Genomic DNA, 16,993 nt, shown 5'->3' with positions numbered 1-16,993 from the left:
GATTTGGCAGTTGGATCCTATCACTCACTGAATCCTTCTATTTTAGCTCTTGCAGTTCAACCCTGTGGAGCGTCTTGGTGCTGGAGTTGCTGGTGTTGAAGATATCAAATCTCATCCATTTTTTACCCCTGTGGATTGGGCAGCACTGATGAGACGAACATAGTACAGGATTAATGGCACACATTCTGATCTTTTCTGTGATGGGCGTCTCTGGCACAGAAGCCGCACAGCCATTTAAAGAGCACCAGTGCATTGGGATAAAGACCTTTAGAGGAAATGGGGGAAGAAAAAGACTGAAAGAGAAGAATTCCTTTACGATTAATGTCTGGACAAGATATTGGCTCCATTGGCAAGGGGCTGTTATGCACTAACGTTTAACCGAGATGTGGTCTTTACCTGCGGGAAGAAAAAGACTGAAAGAGAAGAATTCCTTTATGATTAATGTCTGGACAAGATATTGGCTCCATTGGCAAGGGGCTGTTATGCACTAACGTTTAACCGAGATGTGGTCTTTACCTGCACTTAGTGTTGCAGATGAGTTGTGAACCCAGCTGACGGACAAGTGCCCTTCAAGAACTTCCTGATTTTTGGCTCCAAGTGTAGAATTGTTACTCGAAAGGAGGACCTTTACATGGCAGCTAACAGTGCTTTCTGCTCACTAAGATTGATTTATATGATCAAATTAATCTTTGCTGAATAATATACTAACAGTGCTTCATGAACAATGTCATCTGTGGGGAATAAAAAGTGTGGAAAAAAAGCATACACACTTCATGTCTAATAGGAAACCTGTGCCACAATGCTATAGAATTAACGTATGTTGATTGCAGTCTGATACTGTTTTGTCCTTGCAGAAGTCCACGTGGGAAAAAAACACTTAACATTGTCAACTTTATACTTTGTTGATTTATTCTGCCTACAGAGGGGTTCGTATAAACCCTCATTGTCTCTCTCTTCAACTTCATCTTTCCATCTCCTATACCCTTTGCCTGTTCTTTCATATTCTGTTCTTCCTACTCCCACTAATACATAGGCAGCAAGAAAGGGAAGGGAGTATTTATTTTCCCCAATTGTATCAACCTAAGGACTAAAATCATGATGCAAAATAAATGGTAAAAATTTAAATTTCCTCTTCATTTAATTGCTTAAACTTCTCTTTTTGAAAGGTCTTTCTTCATTTTGTCATGTTAGGAATTTCTGCTGCTGCTTATGCTTGACTTCATTTTAGTTTTGGGTTTGGTATCCTGTGAACCGAAGGATCTCATTTAAATGGAATTGATTGGCAGTCCTCCTTCATTACTTAGCGATGGCATTTTCAGAGTTGACCTCCTTATCTCCTTGACTATCTATTGTATAGAAAGACCATGAGTATTTACACATCTCCAGACTTTGTATTTGGTATTTGTGTTGCTAAGATAGCTCTTGTAGTCATGCTTTGTTTACAATAATTTCCAAATGTTTTAAAAGTGTTCGTCTGTTTTTTTTTAAACTTTATCCAAAGAAGAAAGAGCAAGTCATGATTTGCAAGTTAGGATCTACCAGAAATAATGAAAGTTTCTGTCTGCTTTAATCCTTTGTATTTTTGAGATGTGTGTGAGAGCCCATTTCTACTCCAAGAGCATCTGTACAGCTTTCATTTGCCATCAGCCAGGCCCACCCATCAAATTAAATGGAAGCTGAAAATGCTTTAGTGAAACAAAGGAAATGTGTAAGCATTTTTCCCTTTTCTACTGTCTTACTCCCCCTTTTTCCTTTTGGTCCCCTTGTAAGCTGAACCCCAGCTGAAGGACTGTAACAACACCAGGATGGGGAGCAGGTCACCAGGATCATAGCTCAATCAAGTTGACATCACTCCCTGGAACTGGATTTCAGCTTACTAGCCCTCTGGCCGCATAACAGGAACTCATGCAGGTGAGACACAAGAATGACTTCCTGTGTAGGACTAGTAGGAAATCTGTAAGTACTTAGAACTGGCTGTTACAGAGCTTCCTTCCAGAAGTGCCCTTTGACATGAAAGCAGGACTTCACAACGAAGGTGAAGCTCCTAACCTTACCACATGATTCAGATCCCTTGGATTCAGAGGACAGTAATGTCAACAGATGGTTGCTGTTTCAATGTGTTGACATAATTCCATTGTTTCAATTTTTCTCTCTCTTTGTATGTTTGATTGGAATTTGCTCTTCATTTAAGTACATCCTTCACAATCATGGTGGACATGAATTATTTTAGTAATCAACACACAGGATAAATGGCTTTGGGGTAATGAGCTGAGGTCTGCTTTTATTTGATGACGTATATTAGAAACGTTAGTATAGCTAATGCTGTGGGTGATACTTTCGTTGGTCTGTTTTGAGCATATGTCATGTGGGTCAAAATCATAAAGGAACTTGCCACTTAGTATTTCTTATTTGATTTTTTTATTGTGGTAAAATATACATAACATGAATTTACCATTTTAACCACTTTTAAGTATACAATTTAGTGGCATTAAGTACATTTGTATTTTTATTGAACCTTCACCACTATGCATCTCAGAACTTCATCATCCCAAACTGAAACTCTGTACCCATTAAACAACCTCCCATTCCTCTGGCCCCCAAGTAACCACTATTCTACTTTCTGCCTCTATGAATTTGACTCTTCTAGGTCTCTTGTAGAAGTGGAATCATGAAGTATCTATTCTTTTGTTTCCAGCTTATTTCACTTAGCATAATGTTTTAAGGTTCATCCAGCTGTGGCATATACCAGAATTTCACTCCTTTTTAAGACTGAATAATATTCCATTGTATGTATATACCACATTTTGCTTAGTCATTTATCTGTCAGTGGACATTTGGGTCTACCTTCTGGCTGTTGTGAATAGTGTTGTTATGAACATTGATGTACAAACATCTGTTTGAGTCCCTGCTCTCATTTGATTTTATATTTTATGTGAAATTACCAATGTCATTGACTGTTGTTTTTCCGTGCTCTTTATGAGAGTTTTTCCAACAAGTTGCCAATCATTTTATTGTGTAGTGCGACCTATCTTATGATATGAAAGTCTACCATTTCTATTTTACAGATGTTAAACTCCCTAAGAGTATAAAAGAATGCCATCCTTTTAGCAACTTTACTATGATGTAAGGTAATATTTTTTGAGATATAGGCCTTTTTACTCATTTGTTATAGTAACTGAACTCTTGATAGCATATTTAAACCTGTCTTTTGAACACTTTTTAGCAGCTCCTATTCCTGTTATGTTTTGACCCTCTGGCTTCTTCTGTCTTATATCAGTGTCATTCTGAACCAAGATTGAGTTTTGCTTTCATATCATGTATATACTGAACAGTATAAAATTTATTAATAATATTCATGTTATGACCAATAACAGTATATTAGGACCCTTCATGTTGTGTGCCTTGGTTGAATTCACTTGCCATAATATATGAATCCAAACAGAAAGAAATCAGATGATAGCACTGAAGGGCTCTTTGCCTCTCAGGGGCCTTATAGCATCTTTATTGGACTCACTTAGGGATTACTTTATAGCAAAGGCCAAGGCATAAAACGGATTATCTTTCTTCCTAGAGTAGTTGATTTAACCTCTGGTATATCTAAATGCTCTGGGTAATGAAGCCTGTCTTTCAAGCTCTCTCTTTGAGGATTGTGAAATATAATGGAAGGTCTTGGTGGTGTTCTGGTCCTATGTAACAAACTAGCCTTTTAACCTAAACCAAGTAGCAATATTCTAGACTTGTTCCGAGTTTTAAGCCCTGTAAGCATATGATGGACTTCATCTTTTAGAGTGAACTAATTTGATAAACCAACATTGTAGAAAGACAAGGGTAATGACAATCTTAAATTGGTACTTCATTGTTTTCTTATAATTATTTTTCTGGTAAATACCCATTCAGAAGCATGTGCTTAGTGGCTATGTGGCTATAAAAATTATAAATAGAATGAAATATTTAAAGGTTATTTCTCAGTCAGCTCCACAGTGGAGAAGGAGAGTTAAAGGTCCAAATAGAAGTACATAGAGTTGAAAGGGGGTCAGGACACACCTAATTTGCTCACTCCTAGACCTTCCTCAGTAACTGGGGTGGTATTCCTACCCCAGGTGCCCTCATCTATCATATTTTATTTGCTTATTTTACTCAGCTATTCGGCATGCATAGTCAGAGCACAAAATTGATACTTTCTGTTCCTATTTAATGCAGAACATTGACCTCTACCAATCTAGGTAATTTGGACTTCTGAGTATTTGATGTCTATTCAGCTCATTTTAAGGATTTCATATTGTCCTTATGTTGAAGGGTTAACTAAATGGCAAAAACTGAAGTCAGCTGTTTCTTAATAAACTGTAAACATAATTTATAGTAGAGAAATGGGGAGCAGAATACTACAGATTTTGTGACTCGGCATCACTTACTCTCTCAAGGAAAGTAAATGGGAGACGGGAGAACAAGCTCCCTTTTTGGAAGATTGACGATAGTGGTGGTACATAGATAGTACGGCTTTGCAGTTTTTGTGTCTATCACGTGGCCTCCTCCCTTGATCCAGGTATCTCATCTCAGAGAAACAGAGGCAGAAGAAACTTGTGGAGATACAAGAGAGAAGGTGACTTGAGTGACGTGCTCTAGGGAAATGAAGCAAGGCACTTGAGGTGCGGCGGCCCAGGTCTCTGGAGCGATAGGGAGCCTGCTTTGTTGAGCTAGTTTCAAGTGCAATTCTTTGTTTTTCCCCCAGGAAGAGTTAGGCAGAAACTGAAACTATTCCTATTACCTCAGGAAAAGAGATGTTCCGCTCTCTTTTTGGAAGGGATTGAGTGCCATGCTTACCGGAGTCAGCTCTGTCTCCATCTGCTTGAAGACAGCTGGCGGGTGCTGGTAGCAAAGGAGGAGGGCATGAGTGTCTGTGAAGAGCCGCTGAGATTTCTTTTGGATGGGAATACCTTTTACTGATCGTGGTAAGGAAGAATGACAGATGACCCAGCTTTTGGTCATACTAGAGTTGCTGGCATCCTTCTTTTGTAAATACTCAAAAAAAATTTCATATTGGAGGTAACTCTCCTAATATTGATCAGATTCCTTCTAAAGGTGATCCACAAGGCAGGAGTTGGACCAACCCCACGGAAAGGGGCAAATGTCAAAGGGGTAGACCAGTGGGGAGAGATTTGAGTCTCTTTTAATGCCGAAGTACTGACTGCCGTGGGCCGTTGTGCTTATCAGGTGGGAGATGAGATACACGTAAAACTGACTCAATAGCAGCATGGATAGAAAACAAGAAGAAAGGAAGGTGTAGTGTTGGCAAAACAAAAAAAAATATGTACGGCTACTCAGTGTCTGATTGTTTTGGAAGGACAATGTGCTGCATGTTTGAAGGCTTTGTCTTCAGCAAAAGGATTCTGAATGACTAAGAATCTTTAAAACTGAGCTGTCCCCTCATCATGCTCTCCTATTGTTTTCTCACTTCTTCTCTTCTTCCTCTCTATCTTCTCTTCATCTGCTCCCCTCCCCTGTTGTGTACTTCTTGGTCACGGAACAAAAGACATGGTGACTATCTTCAAGGACCTTATAAAAACCCTGTGGGAAGAAAGCATACATGATAAGTAGGGCAGAATGTTTTAAGTGTTCTGAGGTTCACGCACAGTATGGTGAGCGTACAAAGGAGAGATCTGAGAAGCTGTGGGAAAGCAGCCTGTGTCGGAACAGCACCTTCAAGTATGAACAGTATTTTTAAACATAAGGACTTTTCTTTTAAGGATTTTGTTTTGGGAGAAGGAAAGTTTCCAGGGGAACAAAAAAACCCGAAACCCAAAAAACAGTTGTGTACCGAGACAGGGGTTTGGGAAAATGTAAACCTGTGCATATTTCTGTTTTGGCTGGTTTATAGGAACGTGAATCTGGATGGTTGGTTGGGGCCAGATTAAGTGCCTTGCTGAGGCATTTGGATTTCATTCTCTAGGCTGTAGGAAACTGGTGAGGATTCTTAACTGACATTGTGCATCCTGCTGTAGATGATAATTTTAGGATTAGAATGGAGAATAAATTGGGAAGAGAGTCATTACAGGCAGAGAGATGGGTTAGGAGTTACTGCAGACGTCGGGCAAGAGAGAAAGTCTGAGTTAAGGTGTGGAATAAAAAGGAGGGGTGTGTGATCATCCTCTTGTCCATGTCTCTGTGTACGAGTAGAGTTTCCATCAATAATTGCTTTCCTTTTTTCCTGAAGCCAGTTATACTAGGAGATCATAGATTCGGTGTTTGTAAAATCACCCCCCAGGAATCACCAGAGAGACAATCAGCTGATACACCTTCTCCCACTGGTTGATGATAATATTATTCAGAGCTTAAAACTCTTGGGTCCTGACTGTCATCATATTGTGGCACTCCTTCCCGCCTTTTGCTCTTAATAGTTGCTTTGCTTTCTACTTAGGTAATTTAGATACTGTTCCACTCTTGCTCTTAGGAGACATGACATCTGCTGGGTGATTGCTCTCTTTGTACCAGACCCCGGACATAAAATTTAGATTAGCTCAGTGGTTCTCAAAAAGTGGCCCCAATCTGGGTCAAGGGAATAGGGGATTTTTTTTCTCTTCTTTACGTTTGAAATTATTTCCAAATAAAAAAAAGTTTGGGAAAATGAAAAAAAAGGGAAAAGGTGATCCCCAGACCATCAACATCAGCATCACCTGGGACCTGGTTAGAAATGCATAATCTCCTACGCTATCCCAGATCTACTCAATCAGAACTCTGGAGGCACAGCAATCTGCTTTAACAGTCCTCCCAGACGACTCTAATGTACGATTGTTTGAGACCCACTGGCTTAGTTTAACACCAGCTTGTCATGTCTGCCTTGTATGATCATAAGCATACTTCCCTGTGATAGTGTTTTGAATTTGAAGACATTTGAAGGGTTTCCCATTTGAGACACTTAGCATATTTCCCAGGCGGCTGGCCCAGGAAGTTCTTGCATCAGTGGGAATCACCAGAAGTGACAAGAGAAGGTTGATAATGAGGATGAGGAGGAAGGGAAAAGGCACAAGAAGTAGCCAGTTGGATAAAGAAAAAATCAGAGGAGGCAGGCACAAGGAAGGAGCATGTGGCGGGGAGTGATTCAGTTCCCCAAGAGACTCAGCCACTCCTGTCACAGTTCTCTAAATTCAAATAACTCACCCTTTATAGATCGCTTCTGTTATCTCCAATCCATTTTAGAAATAGATAGAATAAACATCAAATTCTAATTACACTTCTTTTAATTACTTGTATGTTGTTGGGAATTACTTGTATGTTGTTGGGTTTTTGCTCCCTGTGAAGTAGAGCCACAGTGGGAATTTAGTATTCAGTCTCTGCACTGTTCAGAATCTGAATGTAAAGAATCCAAACCAAGTTTGGGAAAGACCCCTGAATATTCCCCTCAGATTCTGAAGTGTAGTATCGCTGCTCTGTATTCTTTTTTACTTTCTCGGAAGACTTGTTTTTTGTTTTTTTTTTTTTTGCCTTTTGGAAAATGGGCATCAAGCATGGCAGGAGTAAAGTGAAATGTGTTAGATGTTTGCTGAATGTTAAATGTGTGTGTATATGTGTGGCAGCGAAGGGAATGTGAGTGGCCCATTATCTTCTTCTTTTTCAATTTAAGGCTCTATTGTTTATAAGGTGCTAAGATTATTAGATGTGATTACTAATAAAGCATATTTTGACCAGATGTATATTTGACCCCTCATGAGCATCTGCAAAATGTTCAGATAATTTTGTGTTTTCAGTAGGTGGCATTTTGGGGTCAGCAGTGGCTTCATCTGCCTCCGTGCTCTTGCTGTGCCTGGACTCAGCCTCATGTGTCCTCCTGTTTAAAAAATGACCCTGTTGCCTAAACCATCATCAGTAGGGCATGCTTTGCACAATTTTTTCCAATGATAGGCAGAGGTTCCACTAATGCCCACCTCTCCCCACACCCCACTGCCGATTATGAACAGGGGAACATCCAGGTGGTTCTTGTTAGGGAATACAGCTTCTGGGGAGCAGAGAGACGCCTGGAAAGTCAACTCTTCAGCTGCTAAGTGACTTCTGGGTCTATTTCCCCAGCCCCTCTGACTATAGGAGCCCTGGACTCTTTCCACCATGTACTGTTGACCCTTGAACGATATGGGTTTGAATTGTGTGGGTCCACTTAATACATGGTTTTTTTCCAATAAATATATTGGAAAAATTTTTGGAGATTTGGAGCAATTTGAAAAACCATTTTCCTTCTCTAGCTTTTTTTAATTGTACAAATATAGTATATAATACATATAACGTACAAAATGTGTGTTATTTTGTTTCTGTTATTGGTAAGGCTTCTGGTCAACAGTAGGCTATTAGTAATGGTTTTGGGGAGTCAGAAGTTACACATGGACTTTCTTCTGTACTCTTAACCCCTGTGTTGTACAAGGGTTGACTGTGGTCTGTGTCTTATTCTCTGACTTCTGTAATCTGTCTTTCAAATGACAGGCCCTGAGCAATGTTTAATGGACATGCATGGGTAAGGGAGCTGCTGCATAGAATTTGGCATATTGAGAGAGAAGACCTGCTGCCTGCTTTTTGTTCTCTCACCTCTTACGTCAAATCCTAACCTTACTGCAGTTCAGCATGTCCCTCCTGGGCCACACCTCCACCTAAATGACCCCAGCAGGACCTGAAGGCTCACTCAGGCTGGTGTCGCCTTAGCATCGGAAGTCACCTGGAGGCACTGGGCCTCCTCTTGCCTGCACCCTTTTCCTCTGATCAAAACATCCCTGATCACACCTTTCTTGATTGTAAGATCCCCTGTGGATCCCAGTCTGGGTCTCACCCTCACCGTTTAGTTGGCCTCCCTGGCACTGGTAAATGTTGGCGCCCAGAAAGCAGAAAGCTGCGGCCACCCTGATATTGCCACTCTGTGTCCCTCTGCTGCAGAGTGAAGCCGTACCCAGTAGCTTATCTCCACTGCGGGCTGTTGTGGCGTGTGGGAGAGGAGCCCAGAGCAGTGGCTGCCTGCTGCAGCTGTCTCCTTTTGAAGCCACCGCCCCCACTCCCCAGGTGCCAGAACAGCTCCCTGCATCTAGAATGCTCCCATCTCTACCTCTCCCGCCCACTGCAGCACCGGTACAGCTTTCCAGTGAGTCTTTTGTCACGGAAGCTCTAAATCCATGGTAGAGAAACTACCAAGAGACTCTTTCCTAGTCTGCCCTCCCTCCCCTTGCTCTGTCTCTTTCTTCCCTTCCTTTGTCTCCTTAGATAGCTGGGGTCAGAATCCCTAGCCAGACTGAGAACATGGTTGCTATTCCAGGACCCAGATGCCAATATGTGGCAGCATCTGGCTTATTGGCAAGCGTCGCCGGCAGTTGTGCTGGCTGCTTCTAGGCCTGTCATGTGGCTGAGCCTGCTGATGGGGGCCCTGTCACAAAATGGAGTTTCTTTGAGAATATGGTTTCAACCAAGGAGCCCACCAGAAAACAATGAGCTGCAGCGCGAGGACATGAATTACTGGGCAGGGTGGCGGCTGACTACAGCTTTGATGCTGATCCTGGACCTGTTTTGCAAAAACTCCTGTTTCATGCTGTTGGAGTCTGCGCCTCGCGTACCCTTACCTTCTTGTGCTGCTAGTGTCTCAGGTGCCTTAAGGCATGGAGCTCCTTGAAAGAGAAACACAAATCACTATGAGATAAAATCCTGCTCCTCAGAGGCGCCTGCTTGGCACGGAGAGCACATGATAACAGCTTGCTTTAGAAAGGTGACATTTCTGCTGAAGGCTGAATAATAAAAAATGCATTTTAAAAACTCAGCTCTTCCGTGCCTTCTGATGGTTGACTTTTGGAGTGAAGGCCATTTCTTTGATGTGAAGGGTCTTTTTTGAGGCTAGCCTCTCCAGCCCCCAAACATGGGTATGTTAATTCTTGTCATTGATTTGATGAGGCTGAGGAGCTTTTTAAATTAACTATCCCGTAATAGGGCTGTTAGCCCTTTTTTCACGGTGCAGGCCCTGACTGCTCAGAAGGTACCAAGCACTGTTGGAGGCACTGAGGGGTAGAGACAGATGAACGCATGGTTCCTATCCCCAGGACGCAGGTTGTGGGCGACCAGAATACGTGTGCGCTTCCATTACTTCCTTTTCCCCCTGTAACCTGTGCAGTCAGACAGGGCAAGTGATGCGTTTTGTGTTATACAAGTGGAGAAACTATCCCAAGAGGTTGGCCGGCCCCAGTTGGCGTGGCAAGCCAGTAAGAGCTGTGACTGGAAGCCAGGTCGTTGGAGTTCTGCCTCACTGAACAGCTGTGGTGGGGTCCTCGGTTGTAAATTCCGAAGTGTGGCAACGGTGTCTTTTACCTTTCTGCAAGTCTGCCCCTAATTGGCAACCTCCACTCACCCATGTCCCCCTTTTCACATGTTTCCCAAACACAAACACACACAAATATATATATAAAATACAGGGGTTCTTTACAAACTGAGACCAGGTTCCTCCTGTGACCCGCTGAAGGAAGGAATCAAGAAGTACAGAGCAAATATTAGCTTGAATTAAAAGATGATGATGATCTCGGGAAAATGGTAGTGGTAATGGCGGTAACTTGCTACCCGCATAATGCCACAGAAGAGCCCGCAGGGCAACCCGATAGCAACATCAAAAATCCTGAGCATTTGTAGCATAATTAGGTGATGCCATGAATCCCCAAATGAAAGCATTTGGGAACAAAATACCAATAACCATAAGACTTGCATGAGATGGACATTCATTTGACAAAAAGAAGCCATTGTGTAGCTTCTGAGTGAATTTGTGAGCAGGAGAACCCCAAGTAGCCACCTGGCGTTGTTTAGGAACCTCAGTAGACTAATTTGAGAATAGCAGCTGGAAGTGAAGGCGTTTTGCCTGCTCTGACACCTGGTAAATGCACAGAGCTCGCAATAAGAGGGATTAAAGGCACTGGCCCTTTGAACTCTCAAAATTGAACTGCCAGAACCGTCTTCCAGTACAGAGCCCTACACTGAGGAGAAAATGGCTGAGAACGGAATCAAAATTGAGCAGGGTTAGGGACAAGAGAAAGGGCCAGTTCAAAGGAAGGAGGAGCAGCCAGGAAACCTCAAGACAGCAAGATGTCATACTGTTTTGTTTTTTTTTTAAGCACTTTAAAACAACAGAAGAGGGAGCTCTGTGAAGTAAGAGATTTTTTTAACTTGCTTCATTCTCATAATTTAGGAAAACTTATGTCACATAAAAACCCACATCAGAAAAGAGTCAAGACCCATACAAGTTATTATAAGAAAAAGAATTAGGAATTGAATAATATCCTTACATGAAAGCATTCTGGAAATATATGCCCACAAAACAGGTCAAAACTTATTTATGGTTTCAAAATGAACTGAAACACATGAAAAGATGCTCCACATCGCTATTCATCAGAGAAATGCAAATTAAAACCACAATGAGATATCACCTCACACCAGTAAGCATCGCCACCATCCAAAAGACAAACAACAAATAATGTTGGTGAGGGTGTGGAGAAAGGGGAACCCTCCTACACTGCTGGTGGGAATGTAAACTAGTTCAACCATTGTGGAAAGCAGTATGGAGGTTCCTCAAAATGCTCAAAATAGAAATACCATTTGACCCAGGAATCCCACTTCCAGGAATTTACCCTAAGAATGCAGCAGCCCAGTTCAAAAAAGACAGATGCACCTCTATGTTTATCGCAGCACTATTTACAATAGCCAAGAAATGGAAGCAACCTAAGAGTCCATCAGTAGATGAATGGATAAAGAAGATGTGGTCCATATACACAATGGAATATTATTCAGCCATAAGAAGAAAACATCCTACCATTTGCAACAACATGGATGGAGCTAGAGGGTATTACACTCAGTGAAATAAGCCAGGCGGAGAAAGACAAGTACCAAATGATTTCACTCATATGTGGAGTATAAGAACAAAGAAAAACTGAAGGAACAAAACAGCAGCAGAATCACAGAACCCAAGAATGGACTAACAGTTACCAAAGGGAAAGGGACTGAGGAGGCTGGGTGGGAAGGGAGGGATAAGGGCGGGGAAAAAGAAAGGGGACATTACGATTAGCATGTATAATGTGTGTGGGGCACGGACAGGGCTGTGCAACACAGAGAAGACAAGTAGTGATTCTACAGCATCTTACTCTGCTGATGGACAGTGACTGTAATGGGGTTTGTGGGGGGGACTTGGTGATGGGGGGAGTCTAGTAAACATAATGTTCCTCATGTAATTGTAGATTAATGATACAAAAAAAAAGTGAACAAAGAGACATTAAGAAAATTACCTAAGACATGAAAGAACACATCATAATTAGGAAACTCAGAAATAAGGAGACAACTCAGGAAAGAATGGGAAATAAAAGAAAAATTTATTTCAGAAATGAAGACTAAACTTGGACAAAAGAGTGAATGAACAAAATCAGATAATGCCATAAGAGAAACATAAAATGAAAAGAAAAAAATATTAAAGCTTCTAGAGCAGTTTAGGTTCACAGCAAAATTGAGGGGAAGGTACAGAAATTTTCCATATGCCCTTTGCCCCCCGACATGCATAGCCACCGACATTATCAACATACCCCATCAGAATGGTACATTTGTTACTATTGATGAACCTACTTTGGCACATAATAGTCACCCAAGGTCCATAGTTTGCATTACAGTTCACCTGATGATGTGTGTTCTGCCATTGTACCTGTTTGGACAAATGTATAATGACATGTATCCATCATGGTGTAAAGAGTGTTTTCATTGCTCAAAACCTTTGTGCGCTATCTGTTCATCCCTCTCTACCCACCCCCACCCCCTAACACTGGGCAACCACTGAACATTTTACTGTCTCCATAGTTTTGCTTTTTCCAGGAGGTCCTGTAGTTGGAATCATACATTATGTAGCCTTTTCAGATTGATATCTTTCAGTTAGTAATATGCATTTAAGGTTCTTCCATGTCTAAATGGCTTGATAGTTCATTTCTTTTTAGCGCTAAACAATAATCTATTGTCTGGATATACTACAGTTTATCCATTCACCTACTCAAGGATATCTTGGTTGCTTCCAAGTTTTGGTAATTATTAATAAAACTGCTGTAAACATCTGCATTCAGACTTGTGTGGACATAGTTCTCAACCCATTTGGGTAAATTCCAAGGAGCATGATCACTGGATTGTATGGTAAGAGTATGTTCATCTTGGTAAGAAAATGTCAAACTGTCTTCAGAAGTGACTGTACTATTTTTCATTCTTACAAGCAATGATTCAAAGTTCCTGGTGCTCCACCTTCTTGCCATAATTTGGTGGTGGTAATGTTCCAGATTTTGGCCATTCTAATAGGTGTGTAATGGTATCTCGTTTTAATTGCCCATCCCTTGTGACATATGATGTGGCACATCTTTTCATCTTTTCATATGCTTATTTGTCATCTGTATATGTTTTTCTGGTGAGATGCTTGTTAAGATCTTTGGACCATTTTTAAATTGGGATATTCATTTTCTTACTGTTGAGTTTTAAGAGTTCTGTGGGTATTTTGGTGAACAGTCTTTTATCAGATAAGTCTTTTGAAATATTTTCTCCAAGTCGGTGACTTGTCTTCTCATTCTCTTGACATTCTTTCACAGAGCAGAAGTTTAAAATTTTAATGATATACAGCTTATCAATTACTTAATTTCATGAATTGTACTTTTGGTGTTATGTCTAAAAAAGTCACTGCCATATGAAAATCCATCTAGGTTTTTCTATGTTAACTTCTAGGAGTTTTGTAGTTTTGCATTTTACATTTAGATCTGTGATCCATTTTGAGTTGATTTTTGGGAAGGATGTATCGTCTGTGTGTAAATTCATTTTTTAAAATTGTGTTTTGCTAGCAGATGTCTAGTTCCAGCACCACTTGTTTAAAAGACTTATCTTTTCTTCATTATATTGACATGGCTCCTTTATTAAATATCAATTAGTGGTATTTATATGGTTCTACTCCTGGACTTTTTATTCTGTTCCCTTCATCTATTTGTCTATTCTTGTGCCATTACCATACTGTCTTGGCTACTGTAGCTTTATTGTAAGTCTTCAAGTTGGGTGGTGTCAGGTGTCTAACTTGGTCCTTTTTCTTCAGTATTGTGCTAATTCTGGGTCTTTTGCCTTTCCAAATAAACTTTACAATCATTTCATTGATAATCCACAAAATAACTTGCTAAAATTCTGATTGGTATTTATTGAATCTATAGATTAAGGTGGGAATAATGACATCTTGACAGTTTTGTCTGCCTACCCATGAACATGGAACATCTCTCCATTTATTCAGTTCTTTGATATCATTCATCAGAGTTTTGTAGTTTTCCTTTTGTAAGTTTAGGCAAGGTATAGATCTTATCTTTTTTTTTGGATTGATTTATACCTAAATATTTCCTTTTTTGGGGGTGCTCATCTAAATGGTATTGTAGTTTTTAAATTTTAAATTGCATTATTCATTGCTGGTATATAGGAAACTGTATCCTGCAGCTTTGCTATAATCACTTATTAGTTACAAGAGTTTTTTGTTGAGTCTTTTGGTTTTTCTACGTAGATGATTGTGTCATCTACAAACGAATAGTTTTTATTTTCTCCTTTCCAATCTACATTACTTTTGTTTCCATTTTGTGTATTATAGCATTCACCAGAACTTCTAGAATGATGTTGAAAAGGTGTGATGAGAGGAGACATGCTTGCTTGGTAACTGATTGTAGTGGGAAAGCTTCCAGTTTCACACCATTAAGTATGAGGTTAGTCATTGGGTTTTTTTGGTAAATGTTTCTTTTCAAGCGAAGGAGGCTCTCTTTAGTCCTATTTCATTAAGAGTTTTTATCATGAATGGGGGTTGAATTTTGTTAAATGCTTTTTTTGCATTTACTGATATGATCATGTGATTTTTCTTTTTTAGCCTATTGATGTGATGTATTCATTAATTGATTTTTGAATGTTGAACCAGCCTTGTATACCTGAAGTAAATCCCACTTGGTTGTGGTGTATAGTTCTTTTTATACATTGTTGAATTCGCTTGCTAATATTTTGTTGAGAAATTTTGCATCTATGCTTGTGAAAAACACTGCTCTAACTCTTGTAAAAGCTTTGTCTGGTTTTACTATTGGGATATGTTGGCTTCATAGAATGAGTTAGGATATTCCCTCTACTTCTATCTTCTGAGAGAGACTGTTAGAATTGGCACAATTTCTTCCTAGATGCTTGGTAGAATTCACCAGTGAACACATCTGGACCTGGTAGTTTCTGTTTTGGAAAGTTATTAATTACTCATTCAATTTCTTTAATAGGTTTAGGCCTATTCAGACTTCTTGTGTGTTTTGGCAAATAGCATCTTCAAGGAATTGGTCCATTTCATCTAGGTTATCAAATTTCTAGGTGTAGAGTTGTTCATAGGCCTCCATTATCATTTTAATGTCCACAAGATCTGTAGTAATATCCCTAATATCCCCTCTTTGATTTCTAATATTAGTAATTCTTGTCCCCTCTCTTTTTTTCCTAGTTAGCCTAGTGAGAGGCATATAGATTTTATTGATGTTTTCAAAGAATCAGCTTTTGGTTTTTTCAGCTTCTTTCTCTTGTTTTCCTGTTTTCAATTCTATTGATTTCTGTTCTGATTTTTATTATTTTATTATTTCTGCTTACTTTGAATTTAATTTGTTCTTTTTCTAGTTCCCCAAGATAGAAACTTAGATGACTAATCTTTGATCTTCTTTTCTAATACATGAATTCAATACTATAAATTTCTCTGTAAGCACTTGTGCTGCATCTCACAAATTTTGATTTTGTTTTCATTTAGTTAGAAATATTTTAAAATTTCTTTTGAGATGCCCTCTTTGACCCATGTGTTACTTGGAAGTGTTTTTTGTTTGCTTGCTTATTTGTTTAATCTCTACTGTTTTTGGAATTTTCCAGTTACCTTCCTGTTATTCATTTCTAGTTTCATTACAGTGTGGTTTGAAAGCAGACATTGTATAATTTCTATTCCTTTAAATTTGTTTAGATGTGTTTACTTGCTCAGAATGTGGTCTATCCTGGTAAATGTTCTATGTGAGCTTGACATGAATGTATATTCCGCTGTTGGATGACGTAGTTACAGATGCCCATTATATCCAGTTGATGGGTGGTGGTGTTGAGTTCAACTATATCCTTACTGATTTTCTGCCTGCTGATTTTATTTCTGAGAAGGTGTTGAGTTCACCAACTATGTTAGTGGATTTACCTATTTTTCTTTGCAATTCTATTAGTTTTTGGCACACATAGTTTGACACTGTTGTTAGGCACACACACATTAAGGACTATTATGTCTTCTTGGAGAATTTAACATTTTATCATTATGTAATGCCTTTCTTTATCCCTGTTAACTTTCCTTGCTTGGAGGTCTGCTCTGCTGACATTGTTACAGCTACTCTTTATTTCTTTGAATGAGTGTTAGCATGGTATCTTTTTCGCTATCCACTTAATTTTAATCTATATATGTCCTTATGTTTAAGTGGGTTTTTTGTTGACAGTGTATAGTTGGTTCTTGTTTTGTGATTGATTCTGCCAATCTGTCTTTTAATTGGTATATTTAGACTATTTACATTCTAAGTAGTTACTGATATAATTGGATTCATATCTACCATATTCATTACTTTTTTCTATTTCTTCTTTGTTCCTATTTTTGTCTTCAATTTTTTTCTGCCTTTTGTGGTTTTAATGAGCTAAATTTTATGTGATTTGAATTTCTCTCCTTAGCATATTTGTTACTTTTTTTTAAAACCTATTTCAGTGATTGACCTAGAAGTTACAATACACATTTACAGTTAATCCAAGTCCACTTTCAGATAACACTGTGTCAATTCATGATAGTGTGAGCACCTTGCAATAACAAAATAATCCTAATTCTCTGTCCCCATATCATTGCTATCCTTGTGTGTGTGTATAAATAAGTAATACAAATATATATGATATATAAATAAGTATGCATAATTGAATACATTGTGGCATTATTTTGAAT

General features: G+C 39.4%; 1 protein-coding gene across 13 annotated transcripts in view; it reads left to right on the top strand.

The window, feature by feature from the left end:
• RPS6KC1 (ribosomal protein S6 kinase C1) overlaps positions 1-16,993 on the top strand; it is a 307,376-nt gene that overhangs the window by 184,667 nt on the left and 105,716 nt on the right. For 11 of the 13 annotated variants that reach the window (XM_036912511.2, XM_057507970.1, XM_057507967.1 and 8 more), the window contains one exon: positions 47-396. In XM_036912511.2, the coding sequence (XP_036768406.2) occupies positions 47-163 (117 nt within the window). In that variant the 3' untranslated portion in view covers positions 164-396. Of the gene's footprint in view, positions 1-46; positions 397-1,770; positions 2,399-16,993 lie in introns of those variants that run through there. The other 2 variants (XR_008999393.1, XM_057507968.1) reach the window with 2 other exon arrangements.

Source organism: Manis pentadactyla, chromosome 9 (genome assembly GCF_030020395.1).
Source record: "Manis pentadactyla isolate mManPen7 chromosome 9, mManPen7.hap1, whole genome shotgun sequence".
Taxonomy (NCBI): domain Eukaryota; kingdom Metazoa; phylum Chordata; class Mammalia; order Pholidota; family Manidae; genus Manis; species Manis pentadactyla.
The sequence above is the reverse complement of the archived record's forward strand: the minus strand, read 5'-3'. Positions and strand labels throughout refer to the sequence as shown.